At 46.9% G+C, this 22500-nt stretch overlaps 2 protein-coding genes across 4 annotated transcripts in view; one reads left to right on the top strand and one right to left on the bottom strand.

Annotated features, from left to right (window-relative positions):
• The window catches only part of ccdc180 (coiled-coil domain containing 180), a 31732-nt gene extending 11226 nt beyond the window's left edge, over window positions 1-20506 (top strand). Inside the window, exons 17-38 of one of the 2 annotated variants that reach the window (XR_003928717.1) lie at window positions 1-24; window positions 127-296; window positions 419-588; window positions 1902-2082; window positions 2682-2828; window positions 3036-3180; window positions 11191-11307; window positions 11470-11547; window positions 12310-12393; window positions 12563-12744; window positions 15282-15337; window positions 15557-15617; window positions 15811-15885; window positions 16002-16068; window positions 17146-17287; window positions 17636-17796; window positions 18238-18363; window positions 18857-18953; window positions 19057-19135; window positions 19233-19386; window positions 19725-20224; window positions 20287-20506. The exon at window positions 1-24 is cut by the window's left edge and continues 56 nt beyond it. Coding sequence is in view for 1 of the 2 variants with exons in the window: in XM_030059464.1 (XP_029915324.1) it covers window positions 1-24; window positions 127-296; window positions 419-588; window positions 1902-2082; window positions 2682-2828; window positions 3036-3180; window positions 11191-11307; window positions 11470-11547; window positions 12310-12393; window positions 12563-12744; window positions 15282-15337; window positions 15557-15617; window positions 15811-15885; window positions 16002-16068; window positions 17146-17287; window positions 17636-17796; window positions 18238-18363; window positions 18857-18953; window positions 19057-19135; window positions 19233-19386; window positions 19725-19859 (2451 nt within the window). In the remaining variant the exon portion in view is untranslated. Of the gene's footprint in view, window positions 25-126; window positions 297-418; window positions 589-1901; window positions 2083-2681; window positions 2829-3035; window positions 3181-11190; window positions 11308-11469; window positions 11548-12309; window positions 12394-12562; window positions 12745-15281; window positions 15338-15556; window positions 15618-15810; window positions 15886-16001; window positions 16069-17145; window positions 17288-17635; window positions 17797-18237; window positions 18364-18856; window positions 18954-19056; window positions 19136-19232; window positions 19387-19724 lie in introns of both variants that reach the window. The other variant, XM_030059464.1, reaches the window with a different exon arrangement.
• A 1856-nt stretch (window positions 20507-22362) lies between these two features.
• Window positions 22363-22500, bottom strand: part of entr1 (endosome associated trafficking regulator 1) — an 8643-nt gene continuing 8505 nt past the window's right edge. For both annotated transcript variants that reach the window (XM_030059550.1, XM_030059551.1), the window contains exon 9: window positions 22363-22500. This exon is cut by the window's right edge. The gene's annotated coding sequence lies outside the window, so the exon portion shown is untranslated.

The following is a 22500-nucleotide window of genomic DNA, read 5'->3' as shown; positions in this document are numbered from 1 at the left end:
AGCGCCCAGGAGCAGCCGTCTGAGGTTTCTCAGTGTTTCACAAAAATAAATCAAAGTGTAAAAAAACACTTTCTCAGTCACTGCTCTGTGTGTGTGTGTGTGTGTGTGTGTGTGTGTGTGTTGCAGGTGGTGGATCTCTGGGACTTTGGAAGTTTGGTCACTTTTACCTCCCACAGGGGCGGAGCTTTCAGCGGCCATGCCTTCAGATGTCCCAGCCCCGCCCCCCTGGCTGGCCTGGAGGAGGAAACCAAACTCGCCCTGTTCCCTGTGGAGCTGCTGACACACACACTGACCCAGTAACACACACACACACACACACACACACACTGCCAGCAGGACATGAGGGGATTATGGTTGCCATGGTGATGTGGTGTGATGTGACACGCGTGTGTGTGTGTGTGTGTGTGTGTGGCTGCAGGGTGCGGGAGCTGTTCTTCCTACACCTGGAGCAGCATCTCCATGACGCCCTGAGCTCCAGTGTTGCCATGGTAACAGAAAGGAAGGAAGTGTTGCGCTCAGAACAGGAACTACAACTGCAGCTGCTGGATGCACAACACATCCAGACACACATACACAACCCCCGCCAGGGTAACACACACACACACACACACACACACACACACACACACACACACACACACACACACGGTGTTGATCTGACCAGTTGATCTGAGATGCTGCAGGGCCACTCTACTTCACACGGCTCAGCTGTGTCCAAAGTGTCTGTCCTGTTTTGGACGTTTAACAATAATTTGGTCTCAGGCTCCAGGACGAGTCTGAACATTAATGAGACACAGGAAGCAGCTGCATGTCCGTCTGAGGCCAAAGCTCCCTGAGTGAAACCCTGTCCTGCAGGGATCCATGATCACATGATCAGCTTACAGCAACATGAGGCTTCATTCCCAAAATGTGGACAGAATGGGCTGCACTTAGAAATAATATAAAGCCATTAAAGCAACAAAAATTAATATTTCTTTCTGATTTTAGGTTAGTCATATTCTTAGGTTATTCTTTATTGTATATTTTCAGTTTTTATTGTATGTATTTAGTCTTTATTGTCTTTATTGTATATACTTCTGCATCTATTCTATTCTATTTAACTTTATTTTATGTTTCTATTGATGCTGCTGTAACATGAGAATTTCCCAGTTTGGAATCAATTAAGTAAATCTATCTTTCTATCTATCTATCTATCAATCATCAGTGAGATTGTATGGTGATTTGCATATTTTTCCATAGTAGCGTAATAGGAATACTGGATGTAAAAAAGCCACTTACTGTCAGATTGAGTCTTAAAAAAAAAACTCTTTTCAAACAAGGTCAATAATCCACCAATGGGATGAGATAATCCCACTAGTTTCCCACGCTAATCAACTTGTTTCCAGAATTTTCTTGAATCCAGAACCGTGCTTGACCAATCTGGTGCCTTAGGCAGCATAATCGCTGACAATGCAAAAGACGTCAGGTCGCGGGGTGGGGTGCAGTGAGGGACTGCAATTTTTTTGAATAGAAAGGGCAAAAAAACAAAAACAAAACGTCACTCCCTGGCGCCCCCTGGCATGATGGCGCCTACAGCATGTGCCCAACCTGCCCTGCGGACCGCACGGCCCTGCTTCAGTCAAATGTCATTCTCCTGATCCGAATGGCTGATCTGCCTCATCCTGCCTTGTTTCACCACATTTAGACTTTTTCCCAGAAAAAACTGAAACGAGTGAAACTGCACTGGGAACAAGTGGGATTATCTCAGATTATCCTGGCAATGTTTATAGTCGATGTTTTTATTTGTTTGAAGAAAAACAACATTTGAACGCAGAAGAGACTGAACTTGCTAACATGGAGGTTAAGATGCTTACAGTTATTTCTGTGTGTGTGTGTGTGTGTGTGTGTGTGTGTGCTCACAGCGGAGCTGGTGCAGCACAGGCAGTGTGTGGAGGCTCACTGTCAGGGTGTGCTGGATGTGCTGAGCGGCTGCAGGGCAGAGCTGCAGCAGCTGCAGGCAGCGGTCAGCAGGGGGAGCCAGGAGTTGACCAGCAGGGCGTCGCACCTGGAGGAGGCCGTCCTGCACAGCAGCACCTTGCACAGGTAACACCTACCCTGTGCTAACACCTGCTAACACCTGGCTATGATAACACCTGTTAACACCTGCTCTGTGCTAACTCCTGCTCTGTGCTAACACCTGCTCTGTGCTAACACCTGCTCTGTGCTAACACCTGCTCTGTGCTAACACCTGGCTATGATAACACCTGTTAACACCTGCTCTGTGCTAACTCCTGCTCTGTGCTAACACCTGCTCTGTGCTAACACCTGCTCTGTGCTAACACCTGCTCTGTGCTAACACCTGCTCTGTGCTAACACCTGCTCTGTGCTAACACCTGCTCTGTGCTAACACCTGCTCTGTGCTAACTCCTGCTCTGTGCTAACACCTGCTCTGTGCTAACACCTGCTCTGTGCTAACACCTCCTCACACGGCTCACTGATCAGTTTGACCTGTAAATGGTGTCCAATTAACAGCCACAGTTAGTTAGTTAATGTTAGCAGTGAAGCAGTGAATTACAGTGAAATCGTACAACTAAAGCAGTTTGTCTGTCTGTCTGTCTGTCTGTCTGTCTGTCTGTCTGTCTGTCTGTCTGCCTGCCTGTCTGCCTGCCTGTCTGCTTGTCTGTCTGTCTGTCTGTCTGCAGGCTACAGTGTGTGTACTCCACCCTTCAGGACAGTCTGGATCGTCATATTGAAGAGACCCAGCAGAATCAGACAGCCCTCAGACAGTCTGTTCAGCTCCGAATGCAACAGCTAAGAGACGATACTGCAGCACTACTGCGCTCCTTCAAGTAATACTGTTACTACTGCTACTACTACTATTAATACCACTACTATCATTACTAATACTACTGCAACTGCTACTATTAATACCACCCCTATTACTACTACTACTACTGCTACCTCTAATCTACTGTTATAGTACAAGTATAGTTTCTTTGCTACTCTGCTGCTTTGGGTAGTACCACAACATTTAAGTCTCCTCTCTCCTCCTGCAGGTTGTTCAGTGAGGGAGGTGACTTTGCTCCTCAGGAGGTGGAGGTTTTCCAAAGGAGGTTGGAGGAGAAAATGAAGAAGATTGATGAGACAGAGGAGGCCATCCAGACTGAGCTTGACGCCTCTGAGTCCAGGAGCTTACAGCAGGTTTGCTTTTCAAAGCAACACCATCACCACCAGTAACACCATCAACACTAACAACACCAGTAACACCAACAACACTAACAAAACCACCAACAACACAGGTAACACCAACAACACTAACAACACCAGTAACACCAACAACACTAACAAAACCACCAACAACACCAGTAACACCAACAACACTAACAACACCAGTAACACCAACAACACTAACAACACCAACAACACCAGTAACACCAACAATACTAACAACACCAGTAACACCAACAGCACCAGTAACACCATCAACACTAACAACACCAGTAACACCAACAACACTAACAACACCATCACCACCAGTAACACCATCAACACTAACAACACCAGTAACACGAACAAAACCAACAACTCCAGTAACACCAACAACACTAACAAAACCACCAACAACACCAGCAACACCATCAACACCAACAACTCCAGTAACACCAACAACACCAGTAACACCAACAACACTAACAACTCCTGTAACACCAACAACACCAACAACTCCAGTAACACCAACAACACCAACAACTCCAGTAACACCAACAACACCAACTCCAGTAACACCGACACCAACAACTCCAGTAACACCAACAAAACCAACAACTCCAGTAACACCAACACCAACAACTCCAGTAACACCAACAAAACCAACAACTCCAGTAACACCAACAACACCAACAACTCCAGTAACACCAACACCAACAACTCCAGTAACACCAACAACACCAACAACTCAAGTAACACCAACACCAACAACTCCAGTAACACCAACAACACCAACAACTCCAGTAACACCAACACCAACAACTCCAGTAACACCAACAAAACCAACAACTCCAGTAACACCAACACCAACAACTCCAGTAACACCAACAACACCAACAACTCCAGTAACACCAACAACACCAACAACTCCAGTAACACCAACAACACCAACAACTCCAGTAACACCAACAACACCAACTCCAGTAACACCGACACCAACAACTCCAGTAACACCAACAAAACCAACAACTCCAGTAACACCAACACCAACAACTCCAGTAACACCAACAAAACCAACAACTCCAGTAACACCAACAACACCAACAACTCCAGTAACACCAACACCAACAACTCCAGTAACACCAACAACACCAACAACTCCAGTAACACCAACACCAACAACTCCAGTAACACCAACAACACCAACAACTCCAGTAACACCAACACCAACAACTCCAGTAACACCAACAAAACCAACAACTCCAGTAACACCAACACCAACAACTCCAGTAACACCAACAACACCAACAACTCCAGTAACACCAACACCAACAACTCCAGTAACACCAACAACTCCAGTAACACCAACAACACCAACAACTCCAGTAACACCAACAAAACCAACAACTCCAGTAACACCAACACCAACAACTCCAGTAACACCAACACCAACAACTCCAGTAACACCAACAACACCAACAACTCCAGTAACACCAACAACACCAACAACTCCAGTAACACCAACACCAACAACTCCAGTAACACCAACAACACCAACAACTCCAGTAACACCAACAACACTAACAACTCCAGTAACACCAACAAAACCAACAACTCCAGTAACACCAACACCAACAACTCCAGTAACACCAACAACACCAACAACACCAGTAACACCAACAATACCAGTAACACCAACACCAACAACTCCAGTAACACCAACACCACCAACAACTCCAGTAACACCAACACCAACAACTCCAGTAACACCAACAACTCCAGTAACACCAACAACACCAACAACTCCAGTAACACCAACAAAACCAACAACTCCAGTAACACCAACACCAAGAACTCCAGTAACACCAACACCAACAACTCCAGTAACACCAACAAAACCAACAACTCCAGTAACACCAACAACACCAACAACTCCAGTAACACCAACACCAACAACTCCAGTAACACCAACAACACCAACAACTCCAGTAACACCAACAACACTAACAACTCCAGTAACACCAACAAAACCAACAACTCCAGTAACACCAACACCAACAACTCCAGTAACACCAACAACACCAACAACACCAGTAACACCAACAATACCAGTAACACCAACACCAACAACTCCAGTAACACCAACACCACCAACAACTCCAGTAACACCAACACCAACAACAACTCCAGTAACACCAACACCAACAACTCCAGTAACACCAACACCAACAACAACTCCAGTAACACCAACACCAACAACTCCACTAACACCAACAACACCAACAACACCAGTAACACCAACACCAACAACTCCAGTAACACCAACACCAACAACTCCAGTAACACCAACAACACCAACAACACCAGTAACACCAACAACAACAACCACTCCAGTAACACCAACAACACCAGTAACACCAACACCAACAACTCCAGTAACACCAACAAAACCAACAACTCCAGTAACACCAACACCAACAACTCCAGTAACACCAACAACACCAACAACTCCAGTAACACCAACACCAACAACTCCAGTAACACCAACAACTCCAGTAACACCAACACCAACAACTCCAGTAACACCAACAACACCAACAACTCCAGTAACACCAACAACACCAACAACTCCAGTAACACCAACACCAACAACTCCAGTAACACCAACAACACCAACAACTCCAGTAACACCAACAACACTAACAACTCCAGTAACACCAACAACACCAACAACTCCAGTAACACCAACACCAACAACACCAGTAACACCAACAACACTAACAACTCCAGTAACACCAACAACTCCAGTAACACCAACACCAACAACTCCAGTAACACCAACAACACTAACAACTCCAGTAACACCAACAAAACCAACAACTCCAGTAACACCAACAACACTAACAACTCCAGTAACACCAACAACACCAACAACTCCAGTAACACCAACACCAACAACTCCAGTAACACCAACAACACCAGTAACACCAACAACAACAACCACTCCAGTAACACCAACAACACCAACAACTCCAGTAACACCAACAAAACCAACAACTCCAGTAACACCAACAACACCAACAACTCCAGTAACACCAACACCAACAACTCCAGTAACACCAACAACACCAACAACTCAAGTAACACCAACACCAACAACTCCAGTAACACCAACAACACCAACAACTCCAGTAACACCAACACCAACAACTCCAGTAACACCAACAAAACCAACAACTCCAGTAACACCAACACCAACAACTCCAGTAACACCAACAACACCAACAACTCCAGTAACACCAACAACACCAACAACTCCAGTAACACCAACAACACCAACTCCAGTAACACCGACACCAACAACTCCAGTAACACCAACAAAACCAACAACTCCAGTAACACCAACACCAACAACTCCAGTAACACCAACAAAACCAACAACTCCAGTAACACCAACAACACCAACAACTCCAGTAACACCAACACCAACAACTCCAGTAACACCAACAACACCAACAACTCAAGTAACACCAACACCAACAACTCCAGTAACACCAACAACACCAACAACTCCAGTAACACCAACACCAACAACTCCAGTAACACCAACAAAACCAACAACTCCAGTAACACCAACACCAACAACTCCAGTAACACCAACAACACCAACAACTCCAGTAACACCAACACCAACAACTCCAGTAACACCAACAACTCCAGTAACACCAACAACACCAACAACTCCAGTAACACCAACAAAACCAACAACTCCAGTAACACCAACACCAACAACTCCAGTAACACCAACACCAACAACTCCAGTAACACCAACAAAACCAACAACTCCAGTAACACCAACAACACCAACAACTCCAGTAACACCAACACCAACAACTCCAGTAACACCAACAACACCAACAACTCCAGTAACACCAACAACACTAACAACTCCAGTAACACCAACAAAACCAACAACTCCAGTAACACCAACACCAACAACTCCAGTAACACCAACAACACCAACAACACCAGTAACACCAACAATACCAGTAACACCAACACCAACAACTCCAGTAACACCAACACCACCAACAACTCCAGTAACACCAACACCAACAACTCCAGTAACACCAACAACTCCAGTAACACCAACAACACCAACAACTCCAGTAACACCAACAAAACCAACAACTCCAGTAACACCAACACCAACAACTCCAGTAACACCAACACCAACAACTCCAGTAACACCAACAAAACCAACAACTCCAGTAACACCAACAACACCAACAACTCCAGTAACACCAACACCAACAACTCCAGTAACACCAACAACACCAACAACTCCAGTAACACCAACAACACTAACAACTCCAGTAACACCAACAAAACCAACAACTCCAGTAACACCAACACCAACAACTCCAGTAACACCAACAACACCAACAACACCAGTAACACCAACAATACCAGTAACACCAACACCAACAACTCCAGTAACACCAACACCACCAACAACTCCAGTAACACCAACACCAACAACAACTCCAGTAACACCAACACCAACAACTCCAGTAACACCAACACCAACAACAACTCCAGTAACACCAACACCAACAACTCCACTAACACCAACAACACCAACAACACCAGTAACACCAACACCAACAACTCCAGTAACACCAACACCAACAACTCCAGTAACACCAACAACACCAACAACACCAGTAACACCAACAACAACAACCACTCCAGTAACACCAACAACACCAGTAACACCAACACCAACAACTCCAGTAACACCAACAAAACCAACAACTCCAGTAACACCAACACCAACAACTCCAGTAACACCAACAACACCAACAACTCCAGTAACACCAACACCAACAACTCCAGTAACACCAACAACTCCAGTAACACCAACACCAACAACTCCAGTAACACCAACAACACCAACAACTCCAGTAACACCAACAACACCAACAACTCCAGTAACACCAACACCAACAACTCCAGTAACACCAACAACACCAACAACTCCAGTAACACCAACAACACTAACAACTCCAGTAACACCAACAACACCAACAACTCCAGTAACACCAACACCAACAACACCAGTAACACCAACAACACTAACAACTCCAGTAACACCAACAACACCAACAACTCCAGTAACACCAACACCAACAACTCCAGTAACACCAACAACACTAACAACTCCAGTAACACCAACAAAACCAACAACTCCAGTAACACCAACAACACTAACAACTCCAGTAACACCAACAACACCAACAACTCCAGTAACACCAACACCAACAACTCCAGTAACACCAACAACACCAGTAACACCAACAACAACAACCACTCCAGTAACACCAACAACACCAACAACTCCAGTAACACCAACAACACCAACAACTCCAGTAACACCGACACCAATAACTCCAGTAACACCAACAAAACCAACAACTCCAGTAACACCAACACCAACAACTCCAGTAACACCACCAACACCAACAACTCCAGTAACACCAACAAAACCAACAACTCCAGTAACACCAACAACACCAACAACTCCAGTAACACCAACAACACCAACAACTCCAGTAACACCAACACCAACAACTCCAGTAACACCAACAACACCAACAACTCCAGTAACACCAACAACACTAACAACTCCAGTAACACCAACAACACCAACAACTCCAGTAACACCAACAAAACCAACAACTCCAGTAACACCAACAAAACCAACAACTCCAGTAACACCAACACCAACAACTCCAGTAACACCAACACCAACAACTCCAGTAACACCAACAAAACCAACAACTCCAGTAACACCAACAACACCAACAACTCCAGTAACACCAACACCAACAACTCCAGTAACACCAACAACACCAACAACTCCAGTAACACCAACAACACTAACAACTCCAGTAACACCAACAAAACCAACAACTCCAGTAACACCAACACCAACAACTCCAGTAACACCAACACCAACAACTCCAGTAACACCAACAACACCAACAACACCAGTAACACCAACACCAACAACTCCAGTAACACCAACACCACCAACAACTCCAGTAACACCAACACCAACAACAACTCCAGTAACGCCAACACCAACAACTCCAGTAACACCAACACCAACAACTCCAGTAACACCAACAACACCAACAACACCAGTAACACCAACACCAACAACTCCAGTAACACCAACACCAACAACTCCAGTAACACCAACAACACCAACAACACCAACAACACCAGTAACACCAACAACAACAACCACTCCAGTAACACCAACAACACCAGTAACACCAACACCAACAACTCCAGTAACACCAACAAAACCAACAACTCCAGTAACACCAACACCAACAACTCCAGTAACACCAACAACACCAACAACTCCAGTAACACCAACACCAACAACTCCAGTAACACCAACAACTCCAGTCACACCAACACCAACAACTCCAGTAACACCAACAAAACCAACAACTCCAGTAACACCAACAACACCAACAACTCCAGTAACACCAACACCAACAACTCCAGTAACACCAACAACACCAACAACTCCAGTAACACCAACAACACTAACAACTCCAGTAACACCACCAACACCAACAACTCCAGTAACACCAACAACACCAACAACTCCAGTAACACCAACAACACCAACAACTCCAGTAACACCAACACCAACAACTCCAGTAACACCAACAAAACCAACAACTCCAGTAACACCAACACCAACAACTCCAGTAACACCAACAACACCAACAACTCCAGTAACACCAACAACACCAACAACTCCAGTAACACCAACAACACCAACAACTCCAGTAACACCAACAACACCAACTCCAGTAACACCGACACCAACAACTCCAGTAACACCAACAAAACCAACAACTCCAGTAACACCAACACCAACAACTCCAGTAACACCAACAAAACCAACAACTCCAGTAACACCAACAACACCAACAACTCCAGTAACACCAACACCAACAACTCCAGTAACACCAACAACACCAACAACTCAAGTAACACCAACACCAACAACTACAGTAACACCAACAACACCAACAACTCCAGTAACACCAACACCAACAACTCCAGTAACACCAACAAAACCAACAACTCCAGTAACACCAACAACACCAACAACTCCAGTAACACCAACAACACTAACAACTCCAGTAACACCAACAACACCAACAACTCCAGTAACACCACCAAAACCAACAACTCCAGTAACACCAACACCAACAACTCCAGTAACATCAACACCAACAACTCCAGTAACACCAACACCAACAACTCCAGTAACACCAACAACACCAACAACTCCAGTAACACCAACAACACTAACAACTCCAGTAACACCAACACCAACAACTCCAGTAACACCAACAACACCAACAACTCCAGTAACACCAACAAAACCAACAACTCCAGTAACACCAACAACACCAACAACTCCAGTAACACCAACAACACTAACAACTCCAGTAACACCAACACCAACAACTCCAGTAACACCAACAACACCAACAACTGCAGGCCTCTGTCTCCGCCTGGACCACACAGCGCTGTGTCTGTGTGTCACTTCATCATAAAGGGTTATGTTTGATCTATCTGTGATGTGTTTCATCACTTTGCCAGTGGAGCTGCTTCCCATCCTTTCCAACATGTGGACGTGCAGATCTCATGCCAACGTTGTCCTCATGACTCTGGAGGTCTTCTCAAAGAGTGGTGTACACTTTGAGATGATGCTGTGTGTACTCAGCTCTGGACACACACACGCACACAGACCTCCACTGTAATCAGATGGTGTTTGCAGGAGGGGGGGATTAGATGATGTTAGATTAGATTAGATTAGATTAGATGAGAGGTGTAGACGGTCGAGCAGATTCAGATGAAGAGAGAACAAAGTGATGAGAGTCACCTGTGTCCCGTGTCCCGCAGGTGAAGGAGGCGTTCGCTCGGTTTGAGGAGAAGTTCTCCCTCCTGAGGGTGGAGCTGACCTTCCTGGACAAGATCCAGAAGGTTCTGAGCAACACACAGGTTCACATCAAGGCTGAGGTACCTGTCTGTCTACCTGTCTGTCTGCCCACCTGTCTGTCTGTCTGTCCAGATGTGCAAAGTTAATTTTCCTGTCCTAATGTCGGGACTATGGTGTGTGTGTGTGTGTGTGTGTGTGTGTGTGTGTGTGTGTGTGTGTGTGTGTGTGTGTGTGTGAGACAGGCAGCCAGCAGTAACCAGCAGCAGAGAGTCGTCAGCAGCAAAGTGGAGGAACTGAGGAAGCTGATGGAGCTGACAGAGGTACTGTAGTACTGACCCTGTACTACTGCAGTTCTACTGCAGTACTGCAGTGGGTTTGTACTATAGGCACTGCCACTGTAGCAGTACTGCAGTAGTACTGCAGTAGACACAGTAGTAGACACAGGCAGCAGATCAGGTGTCCGCAGCAGGTAAACTCAGGTGTTTGAAGCAGCAGAGGCTGTGCAGTCCCGTCCTCAGACACTTGGGGGCGCCTGTGTTTCACCATAAATGGATTAATTAAAATATCCATATGTTGAACAATTATTTCACCCTCTCAGCAAAATTCATTTCAATTTATGTTACTTTTTCATTTTGGTGTTTTTCTTTTCATTGATTTTTGCGTTTGTTTTCTGTTCTACAGTTTTGTAATTTTTTTTTTTCATTTCTAAATGCCGGTAAGTTTGTGGTAACAAGGTTAGCTTCCAATAATATAATTTTAAACATGATGATAATCACAAAAATATATATTTTTTACTACTTTTGATCATTTCTGGTAATTTCTTCTCATTTTTTTCATCATCTTTTCTCCCATGTTTTTCAAAGAGATCAGGTGAATTTGCTCAGCTTTCTAAGGGTTAATGTTTGTGGTGATGCTGGAGCTGCTCGTGAAGCTCGTGCAGAGCAGAGCAGCTCAAATGAATCCTTCTACCTGCAGAGTCACTGTAAGATCACTTTACAATCCAGGATCCAGGAGCCGCTGGCCACACGTCTCTGGAGGTCATTTCACTGAGTTTGAAAAGAAGGACATGTCTCTGTCCTCAGGTGTCTTCAGACCAGGTGTGTTCGCTGCTGTCCTCTCTCAGTCAGGTTGTGCGGACTCGCTGCCTCTACCTGGACTGCTTCCTGGTCAGTTCCCTCCTCTCTGTCATTTTTTTGAAATTATCGGAGCAGTTTGAGAAAAATGAAACTATCAAATATTCACAAAGATTGTAGAGTGGAATGTGTGTGTGTGTGTGTGTGTGTGTGTGTGCACGTGTGTGTGTGTGTGTGTGTGTGTGTGTGTGTGTGCTTGTAGGACTCCAGCCTGGCCCTCCCGGTCCCGCAGCGCCCCCTGCAGGGCAGCTTCGCTCTGGCTGCTCGTCCCAAACCCAGGAGAAAGGAGAGGTTAGCCCCGCCCCCTGGCCTGCTGCAGCCCTGCAGAGTGGGCGTGGTCTTCTGTGATGATGCGGCCGTGGGCGTGGTCAAAGCGCTCAACAGGTAAACACTGCAGCTTACACTGTAGACTCCTGAGGCCTGTATCATGAAGCGGGATTAAGGCGTTAGCGAGATGCCTTCAGGCTCCACTCCGGATTTTCTGTATCACAAAGCTGGTTCACCTCTGATCGGGACAGGAAACCTGTCCTTCACCTGTCCTGAGAGCTGGCCTGGCCCGGAGCAGGCTAGCTCTCAGGACAGGACTGAATCCTACATAAAGCTCCGCCCCCTGGCCAATCAGCTGTTTGCCAAAACGTAGCCTGTCCAATCACTGAGGATCCCCTTGAACGAGTCCAAATGAGGAGATCATCACGGCTGAGAGGATTTTCCTGGACCGATCAGACCCGTTAGATTTAGTCTGTCTGACCCCTTTTCCACCAGGGCTGGTTCGGAGCCGGTGCCTGACTTAGCACCAGTTTTTTGGTTTTCCACCGCCCGAGCTGGGGCCAAACTGGTTCCAAACTGGTGCTAGGCAAGCACCGACTCCGAGCAGGGGCTAAACAGGAGCCAGAGAAAGAACCGATGACGCGGCCCACCGCGTCATTGGTGGGCGGGGTTACAAAACAAAACAGGAACTGCGAACGCTATAAACATAAACAATAATCCCCGAGAAGCCGCGGGTTATACTGATTTTACAACGGCATGGAACGCAGCTCAGCAAATTACATTTAAGGGTGAGAAGCACCCGTTTTATAACTTAACATCGCTGTCATTCGTTCCGATCGCGAATCCGACAGGTAGCCGGCAATAATTGTGTTTTTCGCCTCTGTATTGAAATGTAGGCTTGTAAAGACACACGCAGTATTTGCATCGCTAATAAATCCAGATCCTGCTCCACCCGGGGCCAGAAACTGTATCGGGAAAGCAGCGTTATATGCTTGACTGAGACGCGGCTCACGAACACGATCAGTTTCAGCGGCTTCAGGACAGGACGGGCGGACAGAGACAGAGACGCTGCAGCCGCTGGATTGTATGAGTGTGCAGTTTTATGTGTGTTGAAGTGGTGAAGCTGCCGTGACAATGTAATTTCCTGCAGCGGATTAATAAAGTATCATTCATTCATTCATTCATTCATGATGGTTATTGTGATTCTGAGCGGGCGTCTCGCGCACCCGTCATTACGTTTTCCGAAGACGTCATGACGTGGCTCTGAATTGGCTCCACTTTGCTCTTGGCCGGTGGAAAAGCAAACCGGTTCTTCGTTGGCACCAGTTAAGCACCGGCTCTAGCACCAGCTCCGAACTAGCACCAGGTTTTTTCTGGTGGAAAAGGGGCATGAGAGGCTGTGATGCTTCAGCCTGGATACCAGCTGCTGCTGTACACTGCTCCTCCTCCTGCTCCTCCTCCCGCTCCTCCTCCTGCTCCTCCTCCCGCTCCTCCTCCTGCTCCTCCTCCTGCTCCTCCTCCTGCTCCTCCTCACACTCTCCCAGTATGACACGCTGCTCCTCCACCATGAAACACGCTGTGTGTTTTTCCTTGTGGTTCATGTTTGTGATTGGTTGGCTGCCTCAGACTCCGCCCCTTATCCGTGTGCAGACCTGGATGCAGTGAGGAGTGGATGAGCAGCTTCTCCCTGATCAGCAGGATCTGCATCAGAGCAGAGGCGACAAGGGGGCGACAAGGAAAAACGCAGTGTATGTCACGGCGGAGGAGCAGCGTGTTATACTGGAAAAGTATGAGGAGGAAAACAACATCTACACACTAAACTGAACACCGCGGCTGCAGCCAAGAGAAGGCAGGATGCTTGGCAACGAACTGCCGACGGTGTAAATGCGCAAATTACACATCAGCAAGTCCACATCTGACGCTGAAACCCATGAACTCACTGCACAGGTGTGCTGCGTGTGGGACAGGTAGAGCTGAATTCCCCCAGGTGTAACCCCTCAGCTGTCAATCAGGCCCATTCTCTCACACAGGAATAATTTGCCCCCCAAAAACATTAAGAGCTAAGTAATTGTTCCATTTTAAATGTCCCTAAAATGTTGTGACACGCCTCTAAAATCCTTTTAATGATCAGGTGTCCTGTAGTGATCAGACGTCCTGTAATGATCACATGTCCTGTAATGGACAGATGTCCTGTAATGGTCTCTCCTGTGTTCCTCTCCTGCAGAGTGTCAGCTCTGTACAGCAGCAGCTGGTAGCCTGAAGCTGCTGAACATCATCACAGCCTGTCTCTCTCTCAGAGAGTCAGACAGGAAAATCCTCTCAGCCGTGACGCTCTCCTCTGCTCATCTGGACTCGCTGTTCAAGGGGATCCTCAATGGGCAGGCCACGTTTTGGCAAACAGCTGATTGGCCAGGGGGCAGAGCTTTATGTAGGATTAGGACAGGTTTTCTATCCTGATCAGAGGTGAACCAGCTTTGTGATACAGAAAATCCGGAGTGGAGCCTGAAGGCATCTCACTAACGCCTTAATCCCGCTTCATGATCCAGGCCTCAGCTGTTAATACTGCTGTCATCCAGGATCACTGAGTGTGTGTGTGTGTGTGTGTGTGTGTGTGTGTGTGTGTGTGTGTGTGTGTGTGTGTGTGTATGTGTTAGGTTCAGCAGGATGCAGCCTGGTGCAGCAGAGACAGAGCAGAGAAGAACCACAACTGGTACCTGTCTGTCTGTCTGTCTGTCTGTCTGTCTGTCTCTGCCTGTCTGCCTGTCTGTCTGTCTGCCTGCCTGTCTGTCTGTTTTATTTGTGAGCAGGCTTCTAGGCTTGTTAAAAGCCAATTAACCATTTAACATCTTGTTAGCGCTGTTAGCATACCGCCACAAGCTTGTTACTGTGTGTGTGTGTGTGTGTGTGTGTGTGTGTGTGTGTGTTACAGGTCAGAGCTCCTCCCCCCTGCCCCTCCAAAACAGATCAGCTGAGTCTGTTAGTGGACAAAGGTACACACTCACACACACACTCACACACACACTCACACACACACTCACAGATGTTGCTGATAACGTTGCCCCACCCAAAAAGTTTGTCAGTGCTTGTATGAAACATGTGGTTGGTTCTGGTATAAGGTGTGTGTGTGTGTGTGTGTGTGTGTGTGTGTGTGTGTGTGTGTGTGTGTGTGTGTGTGTGTGTCAGTGTGAGGAAGCTCAGGACCAACAGGACTGATAAACGGCTGCAGAGGTTTGGATCCAAACCAGAACCAGGACACAAGTGAGTCTGACACGTTCTGCCGTGCTGTTCACAGGATGAGACAGCAGGGGGAGCTCTATCATGGATACTGTGTGTGTGTGTGTGTGTGTGTGTGTGTGTGTGTGTGTGTGTGGCAGCTCCTTCAGGTCCAGAGTGAACAGTTTGCTGTGGAAGGCCAGTGATGTGCTCCTGCTGGTTGCCGAGGTAACAGACGCTGCAGCTTTATTACTGTAACTAGTTGCAGGTTGCAGATTTGGTTGACTGTTGCCATGGAGATGTGAAGTGGGCGGAGTTATGTTTGCCCTAAGCAGAAATCCCAACTCGTGTTCCCAGCGTCTCAGCAGCTGGACTCACAGAAACAGAACGGGTAGAGCCGGTGTGGGTCTTTGGTTCACAGCAGGTCGGAGTATTTCCCGGTGGTTCCTGTTGCCATGGCAACAGCTGTAGCGTTCAGCGAGGTCACAGCGTGGGCGGAGCTAACGTCACCCTGACGCACGGCTGACAGGAACATGTTCTGTCTGAACTGTGGAAACCAGCTGGCGGCTCCTGATCCAGACTCCAATAAAAAAACACCTGGCAGGTTGTTGGACCTTCTTCAATAACTTTATTAACAACAGCACAGCTGACAGCAGCTGATTAGTGATTTATTAACTATGAATTAGCTTCTGATCATGTTTCAATACATTTATGAGCAGCAGAGGATTTGAAGTCGTTGCTGCGACGCCGGGACAGAGAGATCCACCAGCTGCTGCTACAGGTTTCAATAAAGTTCTTCAAACAGACTCCTCTGCCCACGCCGTGATGTCAGCTGAATGTTTACAGAGGTTGGCATGGCAACAAGGACCACCCAGAGTTACTCTGATTTGCCATGAACCACAGAGCGACGCCAGTTTGGCCTCTTCTGTTTCTGCTGCTCTGTCGCCATCTGCTGGCCAGGAGAAGAACTGCAGTTTAAAGCATTGATCACATGCTGATGAACTGTCTGTCTCTGTGCCTGTCTGTCTCTGTGCCTGTGTGTCTCTGTGCCTGTCTGTCTCTGTGCCTGTCTGTCTCTGTGCCTGTGTGTCTCTGTGCCTGTGTGTCTCTCTGCCTGTCTGTCTCTCTGCCTGTGTGTCTCTGTGCCTGTGTGTCTCTGTGCCTGTGTGTCTCTCTGCCTGTCTGTCTCTCTGCCTGTGTGTCTCTCTGCCTGTCTGTCTCTCTGCCTGTGTGTCTCTGTGCCTGTGTGTCTCTCTGCCTGTGTGTCTCTCTGCCTGTCTGTCTCTCTGCCTGTCTGTCTCTTAGGGTTTCTACAAGTCGGAGCGTCGTGGCGGCTGCAGGTTCCACTTTGTGTCAGACAGTTTGGACCAATGGGCTGAGAGTCTGAACCAGAGGCTGCTGGGATACCAGGAGCAGGCCAGGCAGTACCAGAGCAACAGTATACAGGGTACACACACACACACACACACACACACACACACACACACACACACACACACACATGTGCGTGTGCACACACGTTTACTTAGGTCACTCTGGAGGACCTTACATAGACTTCCAGTCCTTAGAGCTGAGTCCAAAGCCTCAACTAAACCGCTTCAAAACTGGATCAAGAGAATTCAGTCTAAACACAACCAGCCCGAACCAAACCTTAACCCTTTTAGAGGAGAATTTCAGACCCTAAGCATAACCTGACCCAAATCTTAGCCAAACTCAGACCACACACACACACACACACACACACACACACACACACACACACACACACACACGACTGAATGGGTGTGTCTTTCAGAGTTTGTGGACCAGCTGTGTGTGTTGGAGAAGCTGTTGTGCTCGTTGCCTGGGGTTTTGTGTTGCAACCATGAGCAACGCCAGGGGGCGGAGCTGATGGAGGAAGTGGGCGGAGTCAGACAGAGGCTAGAGAAGACGCTGGAGGCCAGCGAGGAGGAGAAGGTATTGATATAATTGCATCAAAATCAATCATCAATAGGACGCAGATTTAGAAGCAGGAAATATTCCTCCAGTTTGTTGGGTTTGATTTTTTTTTGGTGGCTTTTTTAATTGTTTGCTTTTCACTGATTATTCTGGAAATATGTGCAAGAAATGACACATAAGATGGGGTTTGGTCATGTGAGAGGTAACGTGCACACGGCAGGAAAATGGCAGCTAGTGATAGTATTTGTTTTGACTCTGATAAACACTGAACCTGAATGTAGCAGCAGAGTCCACCAGCAGAGGGCGCGCTTCACTCACACAGTCTGAAACTAAAACACCCATGCCCTGTGTGTGTGCGCGTGTGTGTGTGTGTGTGTGTGTGCGTGTGTGTGTGTGTGTGTGTGTGTGTGTGTGTGTGTGTGTGTGTGTGTGTGTGTGTGCGTGTGTGTGTGTGTTCAGAGGCAGCATGTGGCCCGGCTCAGGCTGGCTCTGGATCAGCAGCAGCTGGAGGCTCTGAGCAGCAGCGAGCGGCGGCGGCAGCAGGAGCTGCATGACGCCATCAGCAGGTCACACCGGGAACTGCAGGTAGGACCCATGATGAAGATGATGATGATGATGTTATGATGAAGATGAGGATGAGGATGAGGATGATGAGGATGATGTGATGATGATTAGGATGATGATGATGATGAGGATGATGTGATGATGAGGATGATGATGATGATGCTGAGGATGATGATGTGATGATGAGGATGAGGATGATGATGCTGAGGATGATGATGTGATGATGAGGATGAGGATGATGATAATGATGATGATGATGATGAGGATGATGAGTGAGAATGATGAGGATGATGATGTGATGATGAGGATGATGTGATGATGATGATTAGGATGATGATGAGGATGATGAGGATGAGTGATGAGGATGATGATGATGCTGAGGATGAGTGATGATGAGGATGAGGATGATGATGTGATGAGGATGATGATGTGATGATGATGTGATGATGATGAGGATGATGATGATGAAGGGATGGTGGCCATGATGAAGATGTGGCTGGCTGTCTGTCCTCAGGAGCGTGTGCGTGTCAGAGGGGAGGAGTTTGTGACATCACTGGCCTCCCTGACAGAGAGCCTCCTGCTCCAGCTAGACGGCCTGCTGACCCCTGCAGGTGACCTCTGACCTTTGACCTCCAGCCCCCCCCTCACACACACACACTGGGTCATGTGATCATGTCATGCAGGCGTGTTCATTTTGCTCTTCATGTTTCGTAGAGTTAACTGCAGCGTCGGACCAGTCAGAGCGCTTTCTGGTTACCGCGGAAACAGGACAACAACCATGCAGCAGCAGCAGGTAACCTTTGACCTTTGACCCCAAACTCTGTGGTTTTATTACCAGCACAATCTGAGAGGCACGAGTGTGTGTGTGTGTGTGTGTGTGTGCGTGTCAGAACATGGCCGGGGATTCCCTTCCTGTTGTTTCCTGATGACATCACCGCAGCCACAGCCTCTCCTGTTACCATGGCAACGACAACCTCCATCACCACAGCCAAGTGCACTCTGGGACATCTGGCTGTTATAGAGCAGAGAGACGCTGCTGTGAAGGTGTGCACACACACACACACACACACACACACACACACACACACACACACACGTACACATGCACATAACTTCAATTTTATTTCTTATATTTTTTAGTTTTTGCTCTACAGTTAAAATAAAATTAACTATTTTTATCATTATTATTGTTATTTGAGTTTTAATCTTTGTCTTTTATTTTTGTATTTTGTTTTAATAATATCTTTAATTTGTTGAGAAAATAATGTAGCTGCTGAATAGCATGAAATAATCATAATTAAAATAAAAACAATCATCATAAACTATGTACTTACTGTGTGTGTGTGTGTGTGTGTGTGTGTGTGTGTGTGTGTGTGTGTCAGCGGTATGAGCAGCTGTACAGGTCGGAGGTGTTGCGCTCGGACGCCGACAGACGCAGACAGCAGGCGGCGCTGCAGAGCTGGAACACACACTGGGATCTGCAGATGCACACACTGACACACACACACACACTCTGACAAACACACACTGACACACACACACACGCACACACACACTCAGACACACACACACTCTGACACACACACACACACTCTGACACACACTCACTCTGAGACACACACACACACACACACACACACACACACACACACACACACACTCTGACCCGTCGCTCGGTGGTGTTTCGGAGGTGGGTCAGGTGGTTTCTGTCTCCGTGGAGTCGCTCGGCCCTGAGCCGCTCTCAGCCCGACGAAAAACTCTGATTTTCTCTCAGATTAAATTTGTAAATTTATGAGATGACAATCGTACATTTATGAGATAAAAATTTAAAAATTCTGAGATCATAAAGTCACATCTTTGTGAGAAAAAACTCAGAAATTGGGTGGAGCCTCGGCCAGGAGGGGGCAGCACAGGTGGAGCCTCGGCCAGCAGGGGGCAGCACAGGTGGAGCCTCGGCCAGGAGGGGGCAGCACAGGTGGAGCCTTCAGCAGCAGCATAACAGAGTCTAAGAAGTAAAGAAGTGATGGGGCGAGCTGAGCCCCCCCCCCAGCTGAAAGCCTGTTTGAGACATTTAGGGGAACTCTGAAAATTGTCCATTTTGTGTGGGGTTTTTATTTTTTTAAATTTCATGTTTTTAAATTGTAAATGAAGTTTAATAAAATAAATAAAAATAGTAAAATATGTCAGTGTTGTGTTTATTGGGGCGCCCCGGTGGCTTACTGGTTAAGAGCATGTACCGTGTACCACCTCCTGTCTCTCTCTCCCCTGCCCCTCCTGTCTCTCTCTCCCCTGCCCCTCCTGTCTCTCTCTCCCCCACCTTTCTTGTCTTTCTCCACTGTGACTGTCAAATAAAGCAGAAATGCCAAAAAAAATCTTTTTTTTTTTTTTTAAGTGTTTATTTGCTCATCAGTCTGGTATTCCTGCCGCGGTCGTCCCTGTGTAGCGGCGCTGTGCACGCAGATCACCGTGGTGACGTCGCCACATGGACGTTTCTTCGTGGAGTCGTCTCCAGTGGCGGATTTAAGAAATTTGGGGCCCAAGGCAAAGGCAGGCATGGGGCCCTCTGGAACGAGAAGACAACACACAAAACAGGGGCCCCGAGACACACATAACACGATAAGCATTCTGCTGGCATTTTAGCGAAAGGATTTTAATCAAAAACATAATTAATGTGCACAAATAAGTAATAACTGTACTAACCATAAGTGTATGAGGAGTTTTATGGGGCCCTCAGGAACTTGGGGCCCTAGGCAACCGCCTAGTTTTGCCTAATGGTAAGTCCGCCCCTGGTCGTCTCGTTCGCCATGTGTGAATATAAAATCATTTTTTTTAAAAATTAAAAAACTGAACGGTCTATGAATAAGCGGTCAGAATGTCAAAACGGAAACAACCGAGCCTAATAAAATTTAGACTCAAACAAACAAACAGGTCAGGAGTGATGGCAGCAGTTTGCCTCCCAGCGGGACGGCGCCGGGCCCGGCCATGAGGAGGGGCAGGGCTGTTGTCCTGTTGTGTTCACAGTGTGGCTGTTGTCCTGTTGTGTTCACAGTGTGGCTGTTGTCTTGTGTTCACAGTGTGGCTGTTGTCTTGTCGTGTTTACAGTGTGGCTGTTGTCTTGTTGTGTTCACAGTGTGGCTGTTGTCTTGTTGTGTTTACAGTGTGGCTGTTGTCTTGTTGTGTTCACAGTGTGGCTGTTGTCTTGTCGTGTTCACAGTGTGGCTGTTGTCTTGTTGTGTTTACAGTGTGGCTGTTGTCTTGTTGTGTTTACAGTGTGGCTGTTGTCCTGTCGTGTTTACAGTGTGGCTGTTGTCCTGTTGTGTTGACAGTGTGGCTGTTGTCTTGTTGTGTTGACAGTGTGGCTGTTGTCCTGTTGTGTTTACAGTGTGGTTGTTGTCTTTTGTGTTTACAGTGTGGCTGTTGTCTTGTTGTGTTCACAGTGTGGCTGTTGTCTTGTTGTGTTCACAGTGTGGCTGTTGTCTTGTTGTGTTCACAGTGTGGCTGTTGTCTTGTTGTGTTTACAGTGTGGCTGTTGTCTTGTTGTGTTTACAGTGTGGCTGTTGTCCTGTCGTGTTTACAGTGTGGCTGTTGTCTTGTGTTTACAGTGTGGCTGTTGTCCTGTCGTGTTTACAGTGTGGCTGTTGTCCTGTTGTGTTGACAGTGTGGCTGTTGTCTTGTTGTGTTGACAGTGTGGCTGTTGTCCTGTTGTGTTTACAGTGTGGTTGTTGTCTTTTGTGTTTACAGTGTGGCTGTTGTCCTGTTGTGTTCACAGTGTGGCTGTTGTCTTGTTGTGTTCACAGTGTGGCTGTTGTCTTTTGTGTTTACAGTGTGGTTGTTGTCTTTTGTGTTTACAGTGTGGCTGTTGTCCTGTTGTGCTCACAGTGTGGTTGTTGTCTTTTGTGTTTACAGTGTGGCTGTTGTCTTGTTGTGTTTACAGTGTGGCTGTTGTGTTCACAGTGTGGCTGTTGTCTTTTGTGTTTACAGCGTGGTTGTTGTCTTGCTGCCTGTGTTCTGTGTTAAGACCAGTATTCAGTATTTATTAAGGATCAGTTTCAGTCTTCACACACACATTAGCAGACACAGCTCAGAGTGTGTGACACACACACACACTCTCTCTTTGGTTCACCGCTTCACTTCACTCAGCCTTCACCAAACATTCAG

This window comes from Myripristis murdjan, chromosome 9, assembly GCF_902150065.1.
Source record: "Myripristis murdjan chromosome 9, fMyrMur1.1, whole genome shotgun sequence".
NCBI lineage: Eukaryota > Metazoa > Chordata > Actinopteri > Holocentriformes > Holocentridae > Myripristis > Myripristis murdjan.
The sequence above is the reverse complement of the archived record's forward strand: the minus strand, read 5'-3'. Positions and strand labels throughout refer to the sequence as shown.